The sequence below is a fragment of the Nomia melanderi genome, chromosome 12 (genome assembly GCF_051020985.1).
Source record: "Nomia melanderi isolate GNS246 chromosome 12, iyNomMela1, whole genome shotgun sequence".
Taxonomy (NCBI): domain Eukaryota; kingdom Metazoa; phylum Arthropoda; class Insecta; order Hymenoptera; family Halictidae; genus Nomia; species Nomia melanderi.
The window spans coordinates 248,848-265,843 of NC_135010.1; the positions used below are offsets into that span (position 1 = coordinate 248,848).

Below are 16,996 nucleotides of genomic sequence, written 5' to 3' on the forward strand. Positions count from 1 at the left end.
ATTTTGTTTATCACAATGAAGATAAAGGTTTTAAATAAAAATATAGAACACGCCAAAATAAAACGATGCAATTTTTAAAATAATTTAAATAAGCCATACAATCTTTTTTGCTACTTAGTAAAACAAAATTAGATATATTTTTCTTTCATAGAAAGAAAATCATTGTTGAAGAATTATAAATGAGCTTTTAAATTATGCTTAAGTAATAATAATAAAAATAGACATTGACAGTAGAGGAAATACTTCTTTATCTTTACACTAGATTCATAAGTTTAAATTGTACATTGTTTAATAAAAAAATAGGTATGCTATTAGAGTGCTGCATAATTTCTGTTCATTTCAATATCGCCTATAAATTTTTGGAAACATCTTGTGCTTACCTCTAATCATATATTTTTCATCACTATTTATGACAATTTCCCATCTCTATGGTAGTTGGGCTATTCATTTTTTATAAAAATTTGAAAATTTATTGTTATGAGGATAATAAGGTTAATTTATATTGAAAGGTTCGGAAGAGAAGAAAATTTGTTGGTGTCAGATCTGGGGAATATGGTGGGTGTGGAATAAGTTACCATTTTAATTACGATATTTTTTTTGTGTTGCCATAGCCACATGTACTCTTGCGTTAGCGTGGAGATGTCTTAAAATATTTGAATTGTAAATTTCAGATTTAAAAATTAACGCAAATATCTTAGACCAGTTTTCCTCAGGCCCTAATAAAACTGTTTATATTATAGATTCATAGAAGCAATAAGAGGGACAGATTATTTATATGAACGAGAAGGCAGATAGAATTTACTCAACAACCTAATATTATATTTATAATTACATAAATTGTTAATCAATATTATTGGAGTCTGAAATCTGTTAAACTGAGTTTCATAAATCTAATATTAATATACTACACTTCTATAATTGTTTAATAGAGATGTTTATTTATGTACATTTATGGAGTTTTAGTATATTTTATTATTACTGCAATTTAATCGTAAACATTGTATACTTCACTCATTTAAGTTTTTGCATTTTTAACTTTATATAAAATATTTATTTCAATTTTTAAATAGTGTATAATAATAACTTCTGCTCTATCAATTAAATTCTATTCATAAATTATAGTTACATTCATAACATAGTTTGAAATTGTAAAATGTATTTTTTACAAATGAGTATTCTGTACTACATAAATTATATATTGACTCAATAATTATAATTCTTTACTACCAGTATTTACACATACATATATGATAAGACGGAAATTGTAAAAACTTTGATTGATTTAAATTGAAGAATTAATGAACAAAATGTCAGTAAACAAAACGATTGAAAATTATCGTATGACATGGTAATAGTAGATTAGATCATTACAACTATCACCGAAACTATATCTAAATTAAAATAGGAACACTGTTTGAAGATACAGACTTAAAAAATTTTTATCAAGTATGAAGTTAAGACTGTAATTAATTCGTCTTCAGGAAACTTGTATTTTTCATCCATCTGTTGTTGAAGAAATGGGAAGAGTTTGTTGAAAATAATGATTATTTTAATTGTAAAAAAAAATCATAACGGCATTACTTTAATAAGTGTCTCAAAATAAAGAATCCGCAGTACTTAGTTAATACACTATTATTCTTGTAGGTGCTTAATATCAGAATATATAATTTTCAAAAAGAGAATTTAAGCACTTGAATGTTATGCAGATTTTATTTTTCAATTCTTTTTAGTTTGGATAGCGTAATTTGAATAATTAAGGCTTACTGATTACATAATTATATAATCAAGCAATTTATTTTGTATATCTTTGTAAATAAGGTGTTTTAACACGAAAATGTGTCACGTATCTGTATATTTTTATTTTAAATTTAATAGAAAAAAAAGTTTATGTTAGTAGTCATAATTCTTGACCTTTGTGGTTAAATAAAACTTACACTGAATTGTGCATATAATTAATAATGTTTGTGCTTTACGATCAGATAGAAACTTTCCAAATAAATTTGTATCGTACATAAATATATGTACTTATTAAATAAAGTGGTTGAGGTATATAATTAAACTTATATTTAAGAAGGACGGTTTGTTTGAAAATTATTAATATTTCTGTTCAATAAAATCACTATAACAGATTTCTGGTTCAGTAAGTGGTAACCATTGTGCAGAAGCACCTTTTCCTGATAATACACGATAAAATAGCTCCTTTTGGTACTTGTCGGATACTTCGCACTTAGCCAACAGCTCGCCATTTGCTCGTAAAATAATAAATTCAAGTATGCATTTGGACAATGTATTATTGTCAATATCAAAGCTTAAAATATCGTTCCATACAGGACTAAGTGTTTCACGTTGTATGTTAGATTTCTTTTTCTTAATACTTTTACCATCATGAATTATCTTCACCTTAAATAAAAAGCAGTATTTATTTACTGCAAAACATATGTCTGGATATATATTATGTACTTACTTTTACATAAAGGTTTGCATTTGTTGAGTCATTAAGACTAGGTAAATTTTTTGCTCTGACAACAATAACTGTTAATCTTTCTACAGCTGGTTGATACGAGAGAGACACCATTAATTCTCCTAGAGATGGTATTTTCAATTCGTTATCAATACCATATTGAAGAATTGGTTTTCTTATAACTGTAAGAGTTGTATCCAAGAGATCAATTACTGAAGATAAAGGAAGTCGTACATAACCCAAACAGTGATGCCTAGAGAAGGCATCAAAGTCGTAAAGTAAAATATCCAACGTCTTTTCAACTAACGTTGAATCTGGTATAATTTCAAACACAAAATCCTCATCGAATACTACAAATTATAATAAATATTATAAATTATGATAAACTATGTTTCCTTATACTTTTTATATAAAATCTAGTTTTAATTTAACAGCTTGAAATTTACCAGGTTTTAGGGTTCGTCTATGTATTCTTGTTTGCCATATATTGTTCCAATCAGGTAACAAACGAACTTTTGCGTAAGGATCTGCACTGCCACTTAGTTCTCGAGGATGTAGATCATATGCCTTAAAAATAGATTTTCATATTTTGTTTATTGATTAAGTTCAAAATAATTTTAAAACATATTAAACATAATAATACATAAATTCGCATATATGAAATTACCTCGATAAGTCTAACAGTAAGAATACCAGCACTTGCATCATAAATTAAACCAAATTCTAATTCACCTCTGGCTTCATCGGATGATGATGTTGATGTAGAAGAGGATAGCTTTATATAAATAAAGAAATAAAATTGAAATAAAAATAATACTTTTAAGTATTTTAAACATTAAAACACCACTAGTACCTTGTGGGAAGACATTTCATTTTCACTACTATCAAGCCTTGAACATGAATTATTTGTATTTTTTGATGATTTGACAATAATCATACGCTTTTCAGAAGCAGCCACTGTTCCTTCTGGTAATGGTGGTGCAAAAGTGCTAATAGGCGATGAAACATCTTCAGATTCTGATAGATACTGTAGAACTAAAAATAAATGAACATTGATTATTATATAAAATAATAAAAACAACTTCATTTATTTTATTTGCATTATTAACCACCTCTTTTGGGTGAATCTTTTGTAATACTATCAAGCATATCAAGTACATAATTTGATTTCCATTCTTCATCATCAGAATGAATTTCATTTTCTTTGTTTTCATAATTTAGAGAAACATTAGATCCTAAGCCAATAAACACATCCTTCGATAATTGGGTTGCTTCTTCGGCTCTATTCAATAAATCCTTTTCAAACCTGAAACATGTATATATATCATGATCAATCTATTAATTATAATGTCCAATAATTTTATTGTCAATTATACAAATGAATTTTTGTTTATGTGAATTACTTTATTCTCTATTTTTATAAAATAATTATTTTAATAAATATCTATTAAAATATACCAGTTAAGAGATCGTCTGTGTCTGATACAAGTTAAATAAACAAGTACTGCCGAAGTAGCTCCTGTCGCAGCCCCAATTATTCCCAAAACAGCTACAATTCCAATATTATGAACATCCATTTTCAGTTTAAGCTCCAAACATATTGAATTTATAATCCTGTACAATTTCATTTTTATGTAGTTAAAGTAACATTTACTATAATTTCATTTAATTTGTTTACCTACCTTTTTTTTTACATTATTTCTTTTATACACTTTTATTAAGTGTGCAATAAAGATATACACAGCATATAAAAATATATTTTATCTATTACACACTGAAAAGGGAATATTATACCTGAAAAATTATATATATTCGTAGTGTTATATGTTTACGGATAAACATATGGACGTGAACGCAGCATAATGATGGGTTAAAACAATAAAAGCAGATGACATATTTATGTTTGACTGATATAAATCAATATCTACCATTTTTATGCGTATTTCCACATATATAATTGTTCATTGTATACTTTTACCTACAATGCTATTGATTCTCGTCCTATGTGTGCAAGTAAGAGTACATTGTGATTCAAAGATTACCGCATCTACGCATGATCCTTTAACTACTCTACGGTTCTAAGGGGATGAAAGTTATTACAAACCGTGTTCATTGCAATGGGCGCATGGTTTTTTAGTGCATGGTAAATTCAATTTTCAATAATGAATAATTTTTTACATTTTTCAGATGTATTACATTTTTTAATTTATTTTATTTTATACTTTTTTTTATAGTACAATCAATTATTTTTCAACATATTCAGAGTAAATTACGTACTTAGATTGTAAATTATTAAAAGTAGCAAAAATAATATTTTTAAACCATATTTCTTTATCATTGGAATGTTTTTATAATTATTGAATAACTACTTTTTACATCACAAAAAACACCAGTTTAGATATTTTATTGTATAACAAGCATACACCTAAAATATTTGCACTAACTAATTGTTACTTATAACTGGCGTACAGATGTTCATACAAATACATATTTTTGTGGAGTAATTTATAAGAGTAAATTAAAGAGTAATAACTTATTCTGTTTTTAAATGTTTGTAATAAATATACCATACGAAAGCACGGACGTAAATAGAAAAATAATTCTCAATTATACCGGGTGAGTATAATATTTAAAACTAGAAGTTAAAATATTTCAGATACTATTATTACATAAAAATATGTTTCAAATAAAACTTAAAGGACATTTGAAGGTGAAGTTTGTTTTCTTTAAATCGAGTCCTACAATTTTTAAAACACCAATCGGTTCAGTTCATTATTCTCTATAAGAAAATAATAAACTTCTTGTACCGAAAAACTAGCAGTTTGGAGATATTTTAAGATGTTGTGGAGTGCACGTCCGTAAAATCAAATTTGAAATATATGAAATGCTACGTATGAATTTGTCTCTGGATAAGCACCACATTGCAAAATCTTAATATTATCTCCTAAACTATTGATTTTTCGGTATAAATGGTTTATTACTTTCTTATAGATAATGACGAACTGGATCACCTGCTATCTTAAAAATAATAAGATTCCATTTAAAAAACAAACTTTGACCTCTAAATGTTGTTTAAGGGTCCATTTACAAAAATGCTAATTATATCGATTAATGTTCCCATAATAACCATTCAAGTTTTGTCTGAAACATTTTTTCATATAGCTAATAGTTTTCAAAATATTTTAACGTCAATTCCTATATTACTCACCCGGTGTAATTGGATTACTTCTGATTTATTTTAATATGAAATGTTTACATCAAGGGTGTCTAAATCGGTGCTCGCGGGCACTCTAGTGACCCTCCCCTCTCGAAAAGTTACCCTCTTTATAGTAGAGGTAATAGGGGAACGTTGTTTTCGAGTTACCAGCGTGAGGGGAGTAAGTTATACTAGAAGTAGACACTTCTACCCTATACGTTAGTGTTAAATTATCTATAAGAAAAAATTAATATTATCATTAGAGCTTTACGAAAATGCTGCACAATTATGTGTATCAAAAAAGCTTATTTCTAATTTATTATTGATCGCAAAAACATGATTGTAATAACACGAAAAAAGTAGAAATTGAAAGTGAGTGTCTCTGAAAGTCTGAAAATTATGGTTATCATTTTTTAAGTGTGTACTGTCACAAACATTTGTGATACTATACAAGAATTCTGCGATTTCAAAAAAACGAAAATGTCTGGACTATAAATGTGAAAAGTGAATGATTAGTTTTAAACTTAAGATCGCGTTACGTTTCAATATTCCATCACTCTTAAACAATTAAATTGCAAATAAATACGAGAAATATATGTAATTCAATATTAATATAATATTCATAGTTAAATGAATGCAATTACACACAACGATATAATATTATACAATAAATAACTGAATATCTTTCAGTGTTTTGCAAAAACTACTTACATGAAAAAAAAGTATGTATCAATGAGTGAACATATGTATATAATATATTAAACATAGATGAAAAAGCACAAATATATAAAGTTATACATTTATTTATAGTGATACTTCTTTTATTGATATTGTAAATTTCTCTCATTCCTTTATCACGATTCTGATATATATGTTAATCTAAAGAGAAATTTTTGTGAATAAGAGTCATACAAAGGTCATAAATTTTCATCTTGCAATACAATACCACAAAATTACTTGTTTGATTGAGATTGATAAATTGATATTCTAAATTGTACTATGTATCATTTTTTCATGTAATTATGCAGTTTTTATGAAGATTTATAGGTTTACTGATACAAAAAGTGATTTTGTATTTGACGTATATGTGGCTATGTTCTGATGAAAATCTCAAATAATGATTTGTGTTTGATATATTTGTTAATGCTTTGTTAACCCCTTGGCCTTTGATATCTTTCTCAACTTTGATTGATATGGCTACTTTGTTATTAATAATTTATTGGAAAAAGAGAAAAATTCTAAGCATATGTCATGCCTATACTTCCTTTTAAGTATAATAATTGATTACAGAGGAATAATATTTACGTTGAATTCAAATGAACTAAGTAATATATATATTTGTTGAATCATGTTGAAAATTTTTACCATGAGTCTCACTCGTTGTAGGACAAGGGGTTAATTGATAAATGGTGAGGTATTAAAATAAATAAGTAATTCAGATTATAGGAAAAAGAAGTAATTTTTTAAGCTTATTGAAAAAAAGTCTTAATAACACTAAAAATATTGTGGTTCACTAAATTTGTTTTTATGTTACATCATACTTTCTATGAATTGCTTTGTAATGAAATACAATAGGTATTATTAAATAAAGTGTTAAAGTATTTGTTGAAACAAATTTTCTATTAAGTATATTTACGGTACAAAGAAAAACCCAATATTCTTGCATCAGTTAATTATTTTAATTTTTTAATAATTAAAAATGGAATATTTTACAATAATAAGTGAAATAATTATAACGGACACAGTGTAAAATAGGTTTACATATGTCTTATTTCATACATTTTTTCACTAAAATATATGTTGATAGCTTATATGATTTCCTGTATGTTGTGTGACCTCCATTTATTGTCGAGGCATTGAATTAATCACTTTTTGAAGAGTGGATACATCGATTTTTTTGCATTCTTTTTGAATTATCTGTTTGAGCTCTATTAGTGTCTTAAAGTGGCAATCATCTGAATAAGTTTGTTGTATTAAAAAACCTTAAAGATTTTCCATGAGATTTAAGTTTTCAGTGTTTTGAGTGGAGTGAATGGATGTATTAACATGCTGGTATGTCCAATTACCTCCCTATAAATTTTCTCCAAAATTAATAAATACATCGCCTAAAAGTTCAATATAGTTTTCTGAATTCATTTTATGTGAAATGAAAGAAATTGGTGTGTTTCCACGATAGTCAAATACGACCCATATCATTGGGGTCTCCATGAAAATTTTTGGAATGATAAGCATCATGTTTTCAGCAAGTATCCCTCCAATATGTCTTGCAACCAACAGGACCATTTAAATTGAATTTCTTTCGTCATTAAATATGACGGAATGTTCAATGAAATATAGCTTCTGAAAATGTTTACTTTTTAGTAAAATCTAATCTTGCCAATTTATGGTGTGGCAAGAGTTTGGGTATTTGTAATTATTTTTGGTATTTTATATTTATATCTACTTTCAACATTTTTTTAACTCTTGTAGTTACTGCTAAAGATAATTGACGCATAATTTGTAATGAATTTATTTGTTTGTTCACTGTTAATCACTTTATTGCATGCTTAATCCTTTCATTAATTTTAGGTATACATATGGCCTAATCTCTTAATCTTTGCATAATTACCCAGATTTTTAAAAAATCGTACTTTTATTTTGATTCATTTTTATGACTATTTTGTCAATTGTCATTCCACATTCTCTAATACAAATGCTGCTGAACGTTATGATTTAAACATGACTAAATTCAAGTTATTGTCCTATTTATGTCTAAGTTCATAAGTATCAATAATTATCAATGAATACAGTTTCTATAAAAATAGTTGAATATAACAAATTGGTCTTATTCAGAAATTTCATTTCTAATTTAATAAACATAATTCATCATGATTGACGTAATAAATAATTAACTTTCTCAATTTTAATTTAAATCATTTCATATAAGTGTTTACATTTTCATTATCATAGAATCTTAAATCTGTGCCATTATATTTTATTATTTTTTAAAAAATCTGTTTTACCAACGATTAATAACATGTGCGATGAATTCCTAGATGATTATCGTGCAGTGATAAGCGTGCAATGATTAAAAATAAATGGAATAACTTAAATTAATTTCAAAATTTAACAATTTCACTTTTATTTACTTGTACGTTACTCTTATTTTGCATTTCCAAATGCACTTTTAAATAAAAAATCAAAGCTACAGTATATTATAAACAAGAACCAAAAATTTACAGTACAGTTCTGTATAAATGCTATGAAACTGATAAAAACAAAACAAAGAAATGTATTTCTTACGAATAATGTAAAAATACTTTGTCTGATATAATTATTTCATACAGTATATATAAAATTTATATAACAAGTATGTTTTCAGGATTTTAATGGGGTTTGTTTAATTTTAATTATTAATACAATTAGCTTTACAAAAAGTTAATCTTGAATGTATAATAATTAATTGTACATATCTATATAGTTATCTGACAACTCTATAATATAATTAAGTATTATAAGATCAATGCATTGACAGTTAATACATTTATAAGTTTCATTTTGAATCACAATTTGACTTTTATCAATTATAATACTGATGCTTACATTCGTAGAGTTCATTAGTTTGAAAAAGTTGACTATTTACTTTGAAAAGTTTATTGGAATTTAATTTTTTTTTTGTTTGAATTTTGTGATGCATATAAAAAGGGTTTGTACAACATGTAACTTCAAAAGAAACTTTGTGTAAGTCAATTGTTTAATAAACTTTCACAATACAAATAATCCATGTACATTTCTATAAATTTTAAATAAATTTGATGTAAAAATCTTGAATATTATTATACTTTATGCAAATGTGTAAGAAAATTCAGTAGTTGACAAACATAACAAGTAAACAGTGTTTGTACAGTTGCTTTCTTTCTTCTTCTAAAGAAGATTATTTATCAGATTAATATTTTGTCGGATATTATTTTGATTAAGTTTTACATTATATTTATACCTACAAACTTTGAACACTTGTCATAGTATTCCTGGCCATGAAAGCCAGAAATAAATTATACATTTAATATAATTTTATAATATCGTTTTATTATTGTATGTATATAATTTTTTTGGATGATATGTTATATTTGATTGTGGAGGAGATTGTGGTCTGGTAAGTATGAAAGCATTTTTATATGTAATGATATATATTCTTTATTATAATATGTGTAAAGAATCCACATTTTTGTATTATAAATAACATACATGTATCCATTGACCTGCATAAAAATGAAATTAATTTTAGTTCATATTTTTTCTCTATTCGTATAAAGGTGTATCTCTACGCATCTCTATCAATAATGTGTAATGTTCTGTCAGCAACTTAAAAAAACATAGAAAACAGAAACATCACCATGCTTTATCGTAGACTATAAGTTTTACATTTTGTGTCTCTTACATTTTTTTTTGTTTTATATAATCTAACGTCTATTTCAACCATATTGCATGAATCTTAATATGTTGAAACTGTTTTCATCTGTGAACATTATACGATTTCAGTATTTTATATATCTATTTAAGTTGTGGGAACTCTAGTCTTTTCTTTCTATTTTATTTATTTACAAAATATTTTTTATATGCTGCTCTCCTACAGTACCCATGCTTTCCTAATGTGTTCCTGATAAAAATATTTGAAATATTGATAAAGTTAGTCAGTTTCTATTTACATTCAAAACAAATAACTAAGACAAATTACGAATATTTTAAGAGTAATTGTATTAAAATTCATGGACATCATACATTTGTTATTATCTGATTTATTTCTATTAGAATACCATTAGGGAAATTATTAACAAATGAAAAAATGGCATCGGTCAATGTAAAATTTTACGTGTTGTAATGTTTTAAAAGTTTGTAAAAATATAGGATATTATAATCGCACAATTACAAAAAATCAATCGTTTATACAGTGTAATACACAATTATATAAATTTAGGTGTATGTACATCATGGATAAAATTATTTTAAAAGCGGCAATCAAAAACTGTCGAAAACAAAACGTTCATTATTAATGAGATTGGCGAATGAAGAAATGAAAAATACTGCTCAACTTCGTACTCAATTGCAATTACCAGTAACAACAAAGCGCGGGTAGCAATTTTAAAAACTTCTGAACAACATTGATGGCCAAAAATGTTGCGTAACCTGGTTCTGAAAGAAGGGCTAAATGGGCTCGTCTCAATTTTGGATGGGAGTATGTATGTAGTACATGCGCTGGGCCAAGGAAAGGGAATCCATTACACTTTCAGACGAAAACGAATTTAATTTGTACAGGCCAATTTTCTTGATGGCTTTCTAATGATTTGGACTGTTTTTAAAGCCAACAAAAAAACTCTAATTTGTCATATCAACTGTTGTGTACGCGTTTTCTATTCGAAAATCTTATAGTGAAACCCGTACGTCGCACGCCGACTTAACTTTGTGCGAACTGTTTGGAAAGTGGACTGTATCTAATTACTTCAGTGAAAAATACTTTAGTGTTTATTTTTGGTTAGTTCAATAATAATCGTCAGCGGCGAGAGTATACAACGACGTCTATGTTCCGTCTCGTGTCTAGTTCAAAATTTTTCTTGTGTCCCTCTCTCTGTACCTTGCGTGGGTTTTTATAAACCTTTTTTGGTAGGGGTGTACAAAATTTGTCTGAGTGGGAGTCAACCGGTGATCCTGGAGGGGGTTGCCGATTGCAGCCCCCGGGTGACCCACGCAAGGGTCTTGAACGTTCTTGACACTGACCATAGCGAGTAATAAAACCAAGGATCGCCTCGACTTCTGGCAAACAGATGTAAGTTAAAGTTACGGTAAATCTACAAACTGGCAAAACGTGCCGAAGCAAATACGACTAAATTATTGAAGTAATGGTTCCTTGGGCCTTTATTTCTGCTATGGTAAAAAATACTCAGGGCTCCAATGTGCCTCGCAGAAGGTGTCGTCAATAACCCTCCTAAAGAGATTTAGCGACGCGACATCAACCACAAAATGAATTGAAAATTTTTGAGAGACTACTACCAGAAAGGTTTATGAGAATTCCAGACAATACAAGTCTGTCACTGAATCATGGAATGCGGTAAATGAAGCATGGACGTTTATCGAAACAGAAACTCTTCGAAGCTTAATATTACAACGTTTAGCAAAGAACTTTTCTTCTTATCTGCAATAGCCATAGGATGATTCTTACAAGGGTCTTTATCTGAAACACGAATTCCTTTTCATATAAGTGGTGGTCGGGTTTAGTTTCGAAGATACTAATAGAACATTTGGCACAACACATTGAATTCCACCTACACAGATATGACTAATCAACGAATCTCGCTGTAGTAGTTATTGTTGGTGAGTCGTGGTGATATCGGACTCACTGTCTATAGGGTGTCTCACAAAAAGTTGATTATTGTAACTTCGCTCGTCTAGGGTCATGGATTCAGACTGGAGGGTTTTGTAGCAATTATGAAATAAAAGCGTGGGCATTGAAGCCTTTCTTCCTGTATCTCGCACAGAAAAACTAGTCCCACTAACACCAATCTCTACTATCTACCTACATGAAACCCGTTCCTATATATTATAGGACAAACCTGGCGAAGTTCTTCCAATTGTGGGTTACACGAACTTTTTATTCTATTTTTCGATTTCTCTATCACTGGTTCATATTCAGTTAAATTGGCAGTTAAAATAAAGTGGAAATGTTTATCTCGTTTAATCGAAGTGATCGATATGGAGGGGACAACTCTCCTATTACTCGCCTCCCACGTCAGTCATTCAAAAGTACACAGGGGCAAGGGGTCTGTTCCACTTATGACGCTCGACGAGCGTCGTGAATGGAAGAGTCCCCTTGCTCCTGTGCACTTTTAAGCTTTGGGCTGACGGTACTAATGTGAGAGGTGAACAGAGTGAATTATTAAATTTTAATAACATTATGGACATTTAAACATGTTTAAACAATGCTGAAAGACAAAACGACATTTGGAACGCGCCGATTTTTGCGAATAATTTCAGCGTGCCATAGAGCAGACATCTACCTTGCGAAATCCGTTGAAAAAAGTTTCGTAACACATTTTGTTTTTAATTGAGAGTGAAAAATAGTTGTGCGAAACATAAGGTACCGACAGTGATGCTCAATGTCAGCGCGAATAAACTTACTAGCCTTAATATTGAAAAATTCAGTAAGATCATCCGTTAAACTTTCGGTAACAACAAAAAAGTTAAATTTTGTAGATCTTCAATATCCAAATGAACCTCCTTCCTATAAAATGTTCAAAAATGATGGCGTACAATTAAAGGGATGTGTACAACTCACCAAACTGATTGTGAGTAAAAAACTGTATTGTCAGTGAACATCGGGTCGAAATCTCAACAGCGTTCGAGGTAAAAATACGTTTCATGTTAACGCAAAATGTATTGTGACCGAATCGAGAACACCGAATTATCTCGAAAAATATGAGTGATATGAACAAAAGTATGTTAAACAAAAGTTACAGGGTGTGAAATGCTATACATATCACGAAAGGTATTTGATCGAGTAGTGATCATAAAACGTCTTGCAAAGGTTACATTGTAATTCTTAACCCCTTAGCTACGGCAGATTTTGATATGTATCGCATGTGGCATACGGCGGAAAGTTAATTGTGACCTACACTAATCGTGAGAACGGCGGAATTTTGCGTCAGCAGGCATTGTTAAGAAAGTGTATTGAAACAATCAAAATAGTGAATTGAACTAAATTAAACCAATATACAATAATCACATTTGTATAAAATATATGATTAACGGAAGATGTAATTGTTGAATTGGAATTCACCTACGTTTGATCCAAGCGAGCTTTGCTGTAATTATTGTCAATAACATTCTACTGGCATTTATAGGCGCATTCAGTTCGTTTCAAACTGATATTTAAGTGTTTTTAAAGCATTAAAAATTAAATTTTTCATATAAACCATTATCAAGATATGAGCTTCAAAAGTTGACGATTCGCAGGTAGTAATGGTACCCGACGGACAGTGCGGCTGTCATGATTATGAGAGAGTTGAAGGTCTGGTACCGACTATCAGTCTGCTCTCGATCTACTCTTGGTTCGTTCTCGGTTCGATTAAATATTCCTCAGTTGATATAATGCATATATTAATATTATATTGGTATAGCTCTAGTTTTAGTTCGATTGTGGCTTAGGAACAAAGTTCAATTCACACTATTGATTCGCTCTCGGTCCACTCTCGGTCCGCTTTCAAGTTGTTTGATTGTTTCTAATATGCGTGTTCACATTATCAGTGCCATTTCAACCTCGGTTCGATCACAGCGTAGCAAACGATTCTTTGATATTTTTGTTAGAGCAAGGTCAGAGTTTTCTGGAGTTCGATGGATTGTTGCGGAATTGAGGTTTCATTTAATAATTGAAATGAATTCCGAGAGAGGAAACTACTGGAATTTTTGAAAAAGATAATTATAAATAAATTATTAATATTTTTTACATTTTTATGCCGTTACGCATACGTACATATTTATTGAACAATTTTTAGGCATGTTCATATATATAATTTTTTTATTTTTAGAAAAATAAAATCATAATAATATTTGATATGTGCATATTTTTCTAAATTTATATATCCCTACCAACAATTTGTATGGATCTCCGTTCCAGGAACTACATGTTTTTTGATTAAAGCTACTAGGTATCCTCATCTTTTCGATTGTTATTTGTTTGTTATTGTTATTATTCATCTATGTTCTATCAAAGCTGTTAATAAATGGAATTTAAACATAAACATTTGAACGTTCCACATATTTGTACTGAAATAATTTGTGACGATTGAAAAGTAAATGCGTAGGCAGGAGAAAGGCTCCTCCGCGACGTTGGTATGACCGTTCTCAGCTGGGTGGAGCCGCGGTAACGCACAGTACGGCCAAACGGCCGTTTTCTGAACGAAATTCAATAACTTCAAAAACATGAGTAATACAACAAAATGCTTCGGACAAAAGTTGTAAGGCATAGAGGTAAATATATGATGGTTATATATTATGCTTAGATTATGGGGATATTATGAAGTTGTTTCAATGACAATGTATATTTTGCATTTCGATTCAAACGTTAGATAAATAGAGAAACGGAATTCATTCGCGCAATATGTTTATTTTTTAAGTGAAAATCATTTCGTGTAGCAGGGTTAGCAATACTTAGCAACACATTGATAACTTTCAATGTTCGTTATGTGAATAGTTGAATTTCAGGGTTTTGTCCACAGGTGGTTGCATTGTACGACGGCGTTATCGATAAACAATGTCGATTCTCATTCTTCGTAAGAACGAAGTGTGTATATATCAGGAAAGGAAAATCGATATCGCGTTTCTTTACTCTCTCACGCAAAATTCAACAGCAATTTACAAGAAAACTATTCATTTTTGGCCCGTGGTTCCTTTAAGACTATTTACCTCGGCGACGAGTAGAATACGATGGTGCAATAAACAATTTTAACCCTCTTTTTCAAGGTCAAAGGGAATTTTGCGCCAGCTCCTTTACCTCAATCTCCATCATACCGAAAGTGTAGATTCATGTAACGACAAGAAAGTATAATCATTTCTTTCCACCCAGTATACAAGGTGTTCACACTATTACTAGCCAGCGTTTTTCTTATAAATAGTAAATATTGGAATAAAATGAAAGAGGAAAAAGTAGTACTGTTTTTTATACGCAACACAATGGCGTAGGTAACCATCTTGGGTTTATACTATTTTATCAGATATGAAGGTGACCTTTATTTTTTTAAATGGGATGCTGTATATTTTTTTATATCATAAAAAAGCGTGTGTCTAGACAAATTCATCCGTGTACTGTACGGTGACCTTCAAGGTCATGCAAGGTCAGAAATGGAAGAAACATTTTAAATATTTCATATCAATGTGTTTACAAGTATTCTTTATTGGTGAAGCTACAGTAAATGTTCAATATGACTTTCTTGTGCATGAATGCACATTTCGGCTTTATTAATTACACATTTGATAATTTCCTCTAATGTAATCCGAGATGACAATGCACATGCTTGTGTTATTTTACTTTTCAAGTCGTTTACATCTCTGGACGGTGTATCGTAAACGAACTCTTTAATAGCACTCAATAAAAAAGCCTAGGGATGATAAATCTGGAGATCTTGCTGGCCACTGGACAAGTCTGTATGTTTCAATTCATCGACTTTGAAATATGTTGAGATAATTTCTTATAATTTTGCTATTATGTGGTATGAGATATTCAAAATATTTCTTCCATTTCTGACCGTGCATAATCTTAAACATCACTGTGCAGTATACGAATGAATTCGCCTATACACACGCTTTTATATGATATAAAAAAATATACAGTATCCCATTTAAAAAAATAAAGGTCACCTTCATATTTGATAAAATAGTATAAACACAAAAAGACTACATACCCCATTGTGTTGCGTATAAAAAACAGTACTACTTTTTCCTCCTTCATTTTTTTCTAATATTTACTATTTACAAGACAAACGCTGGCTAGTAATAGCGTGAACACCCAATATATAAATGAGTTTCATTTAGACGGTAGATTTAGACCGGAATTAGTAGGGCCAGTTTTCCACGGAGTGGCAGCGGTGGGGAGGGGCTCCGTCTACGCTTTCTTTATAATTGCCAAAAATCCTAGTTTGAACATTTCATAAAAACTGAAAGAGTATAACATTTTTGTAAGTTACTTTTTCCAATTTAAAATGAAATGGGTTTTTTAATGTGTATAGGCTTCAACTTTTTGTCACAGAATAAAGTTGTGTCAAATGACAATTTCAACAATTGTATTAAAAAATCAGTGAAATCAGCGAGGGAGTGATCTTTTTGCAACTTTCCCAATAGCCGATTTATCGGGGGACACCTCATATACAAGAGCATATAATCTATTCTGCCTAACGATTTTTCCGGTACCTTCAATCTCTGTACAGAAAAATGTTTTAAGCAAAAATTAACCACTTTTCTATTGGTTATAACTTGCGATCAAAAATATTTTTAATAAATGACATTTTGAAAAATATCAAGGAGATGTTGACTTTTTTAAATCGCACAATGCATTTTACATCATATACTACTGTACTCGTTATCAAGACGAAATCAACGACTTACTAAATCATGACATTCTGACTTTTATTTTAGAAATTTCGTCTGGGTTGTATCTGAATCTGGTAATCCCAGTTAAATAATCATCCAAGTTAACATTTTCAAACAAAACAATGAAAATTCGTTATGATTACTTTAAATACATTTTCTAAATCATCGTGTCTGAAGCATATGCGAATAATTATACATCTTTTAACAATATCTCTTAGTGTTATATA

At 29.4% G+C, this 16,996-nt stretch overlaps 1 protein-coding gene across 8 annotated transcripts; it reads right to left on the reverse strand.

Moving 5' to 3' along the window:
• Window positions 1-7: 7 nt before the first annotated feature.
• On the reverse strand, window positions 8-5,045 carry LOC116426211 (synaptotagmin-2). 8 transcript variants are annotated; one of them, XM_076372590.1, is made up of 10 exons: window positions 5,029-5,045; window positions 4,444-4,539; window positions 4,144-4,255; window positions 3,920-4,075; window positions 3,574-3,767; window positions 3,315-3,496; window positions 3,129-3,236; window positions 2,908-3,028; window positions 2,465-2,811; window positions 8-2,400 (listed from the first exon to the last, which is right to left on the reverse strand). In XM_076372590.1, exons 4-10 carry the CDS (start codon window positions 4,036-4,038, stop codon window positions 2,095-2,097), a joined length of 1,377 nt encoding a protein of 458 aa, XP_076228705.1. In that variant the 5' UTR covers window positions 4,039-4,075; window positions 4,144-4,255; window positions 4,444-4,539; window positions 5,029-5,045; the 3' UTR covers window positions 8-2,094. The 8 variants fall into 8 exon arrangements, with proteins under 8 accessions (XP_076228705.1, XP_076228706.1, XP_031830715.1 ...); XM_076372591.1 differs by having other exon boundaries at window positions 4,390-4,539; window positions 5,029-5,044; XM_031974855.2 differs by lacking the exon at window positions 5,029-5,045 and having other exon boundaries at window positions 4,444-4,571.
• Window positions 5,046-16,996: the final 11,951 nt, after the last annotated feature.

Coding starts and splice junctions, on each gene's coding strand:
- LOC116426211 (XM_076372590.1), bottom strand. CDS start 4,038: ATGGATGTTCATAATATTGGAATTGTAGCTGTTTTGGGAATAATTGGG. Junction 3,768..3,919: donor CACAGACGATCTCTTAACTG/GTATATTTTAAT, acceptor TACATGTTTCAG/GTTTGAAAAGGATTTATTGA. Junction 2,401..2,464: donor ATGCAAACCTTTATGTAAAA/GTAAGTACATAA, acceptor TTTTTATTTAAG/GTGAAGATAATTCATGATGG.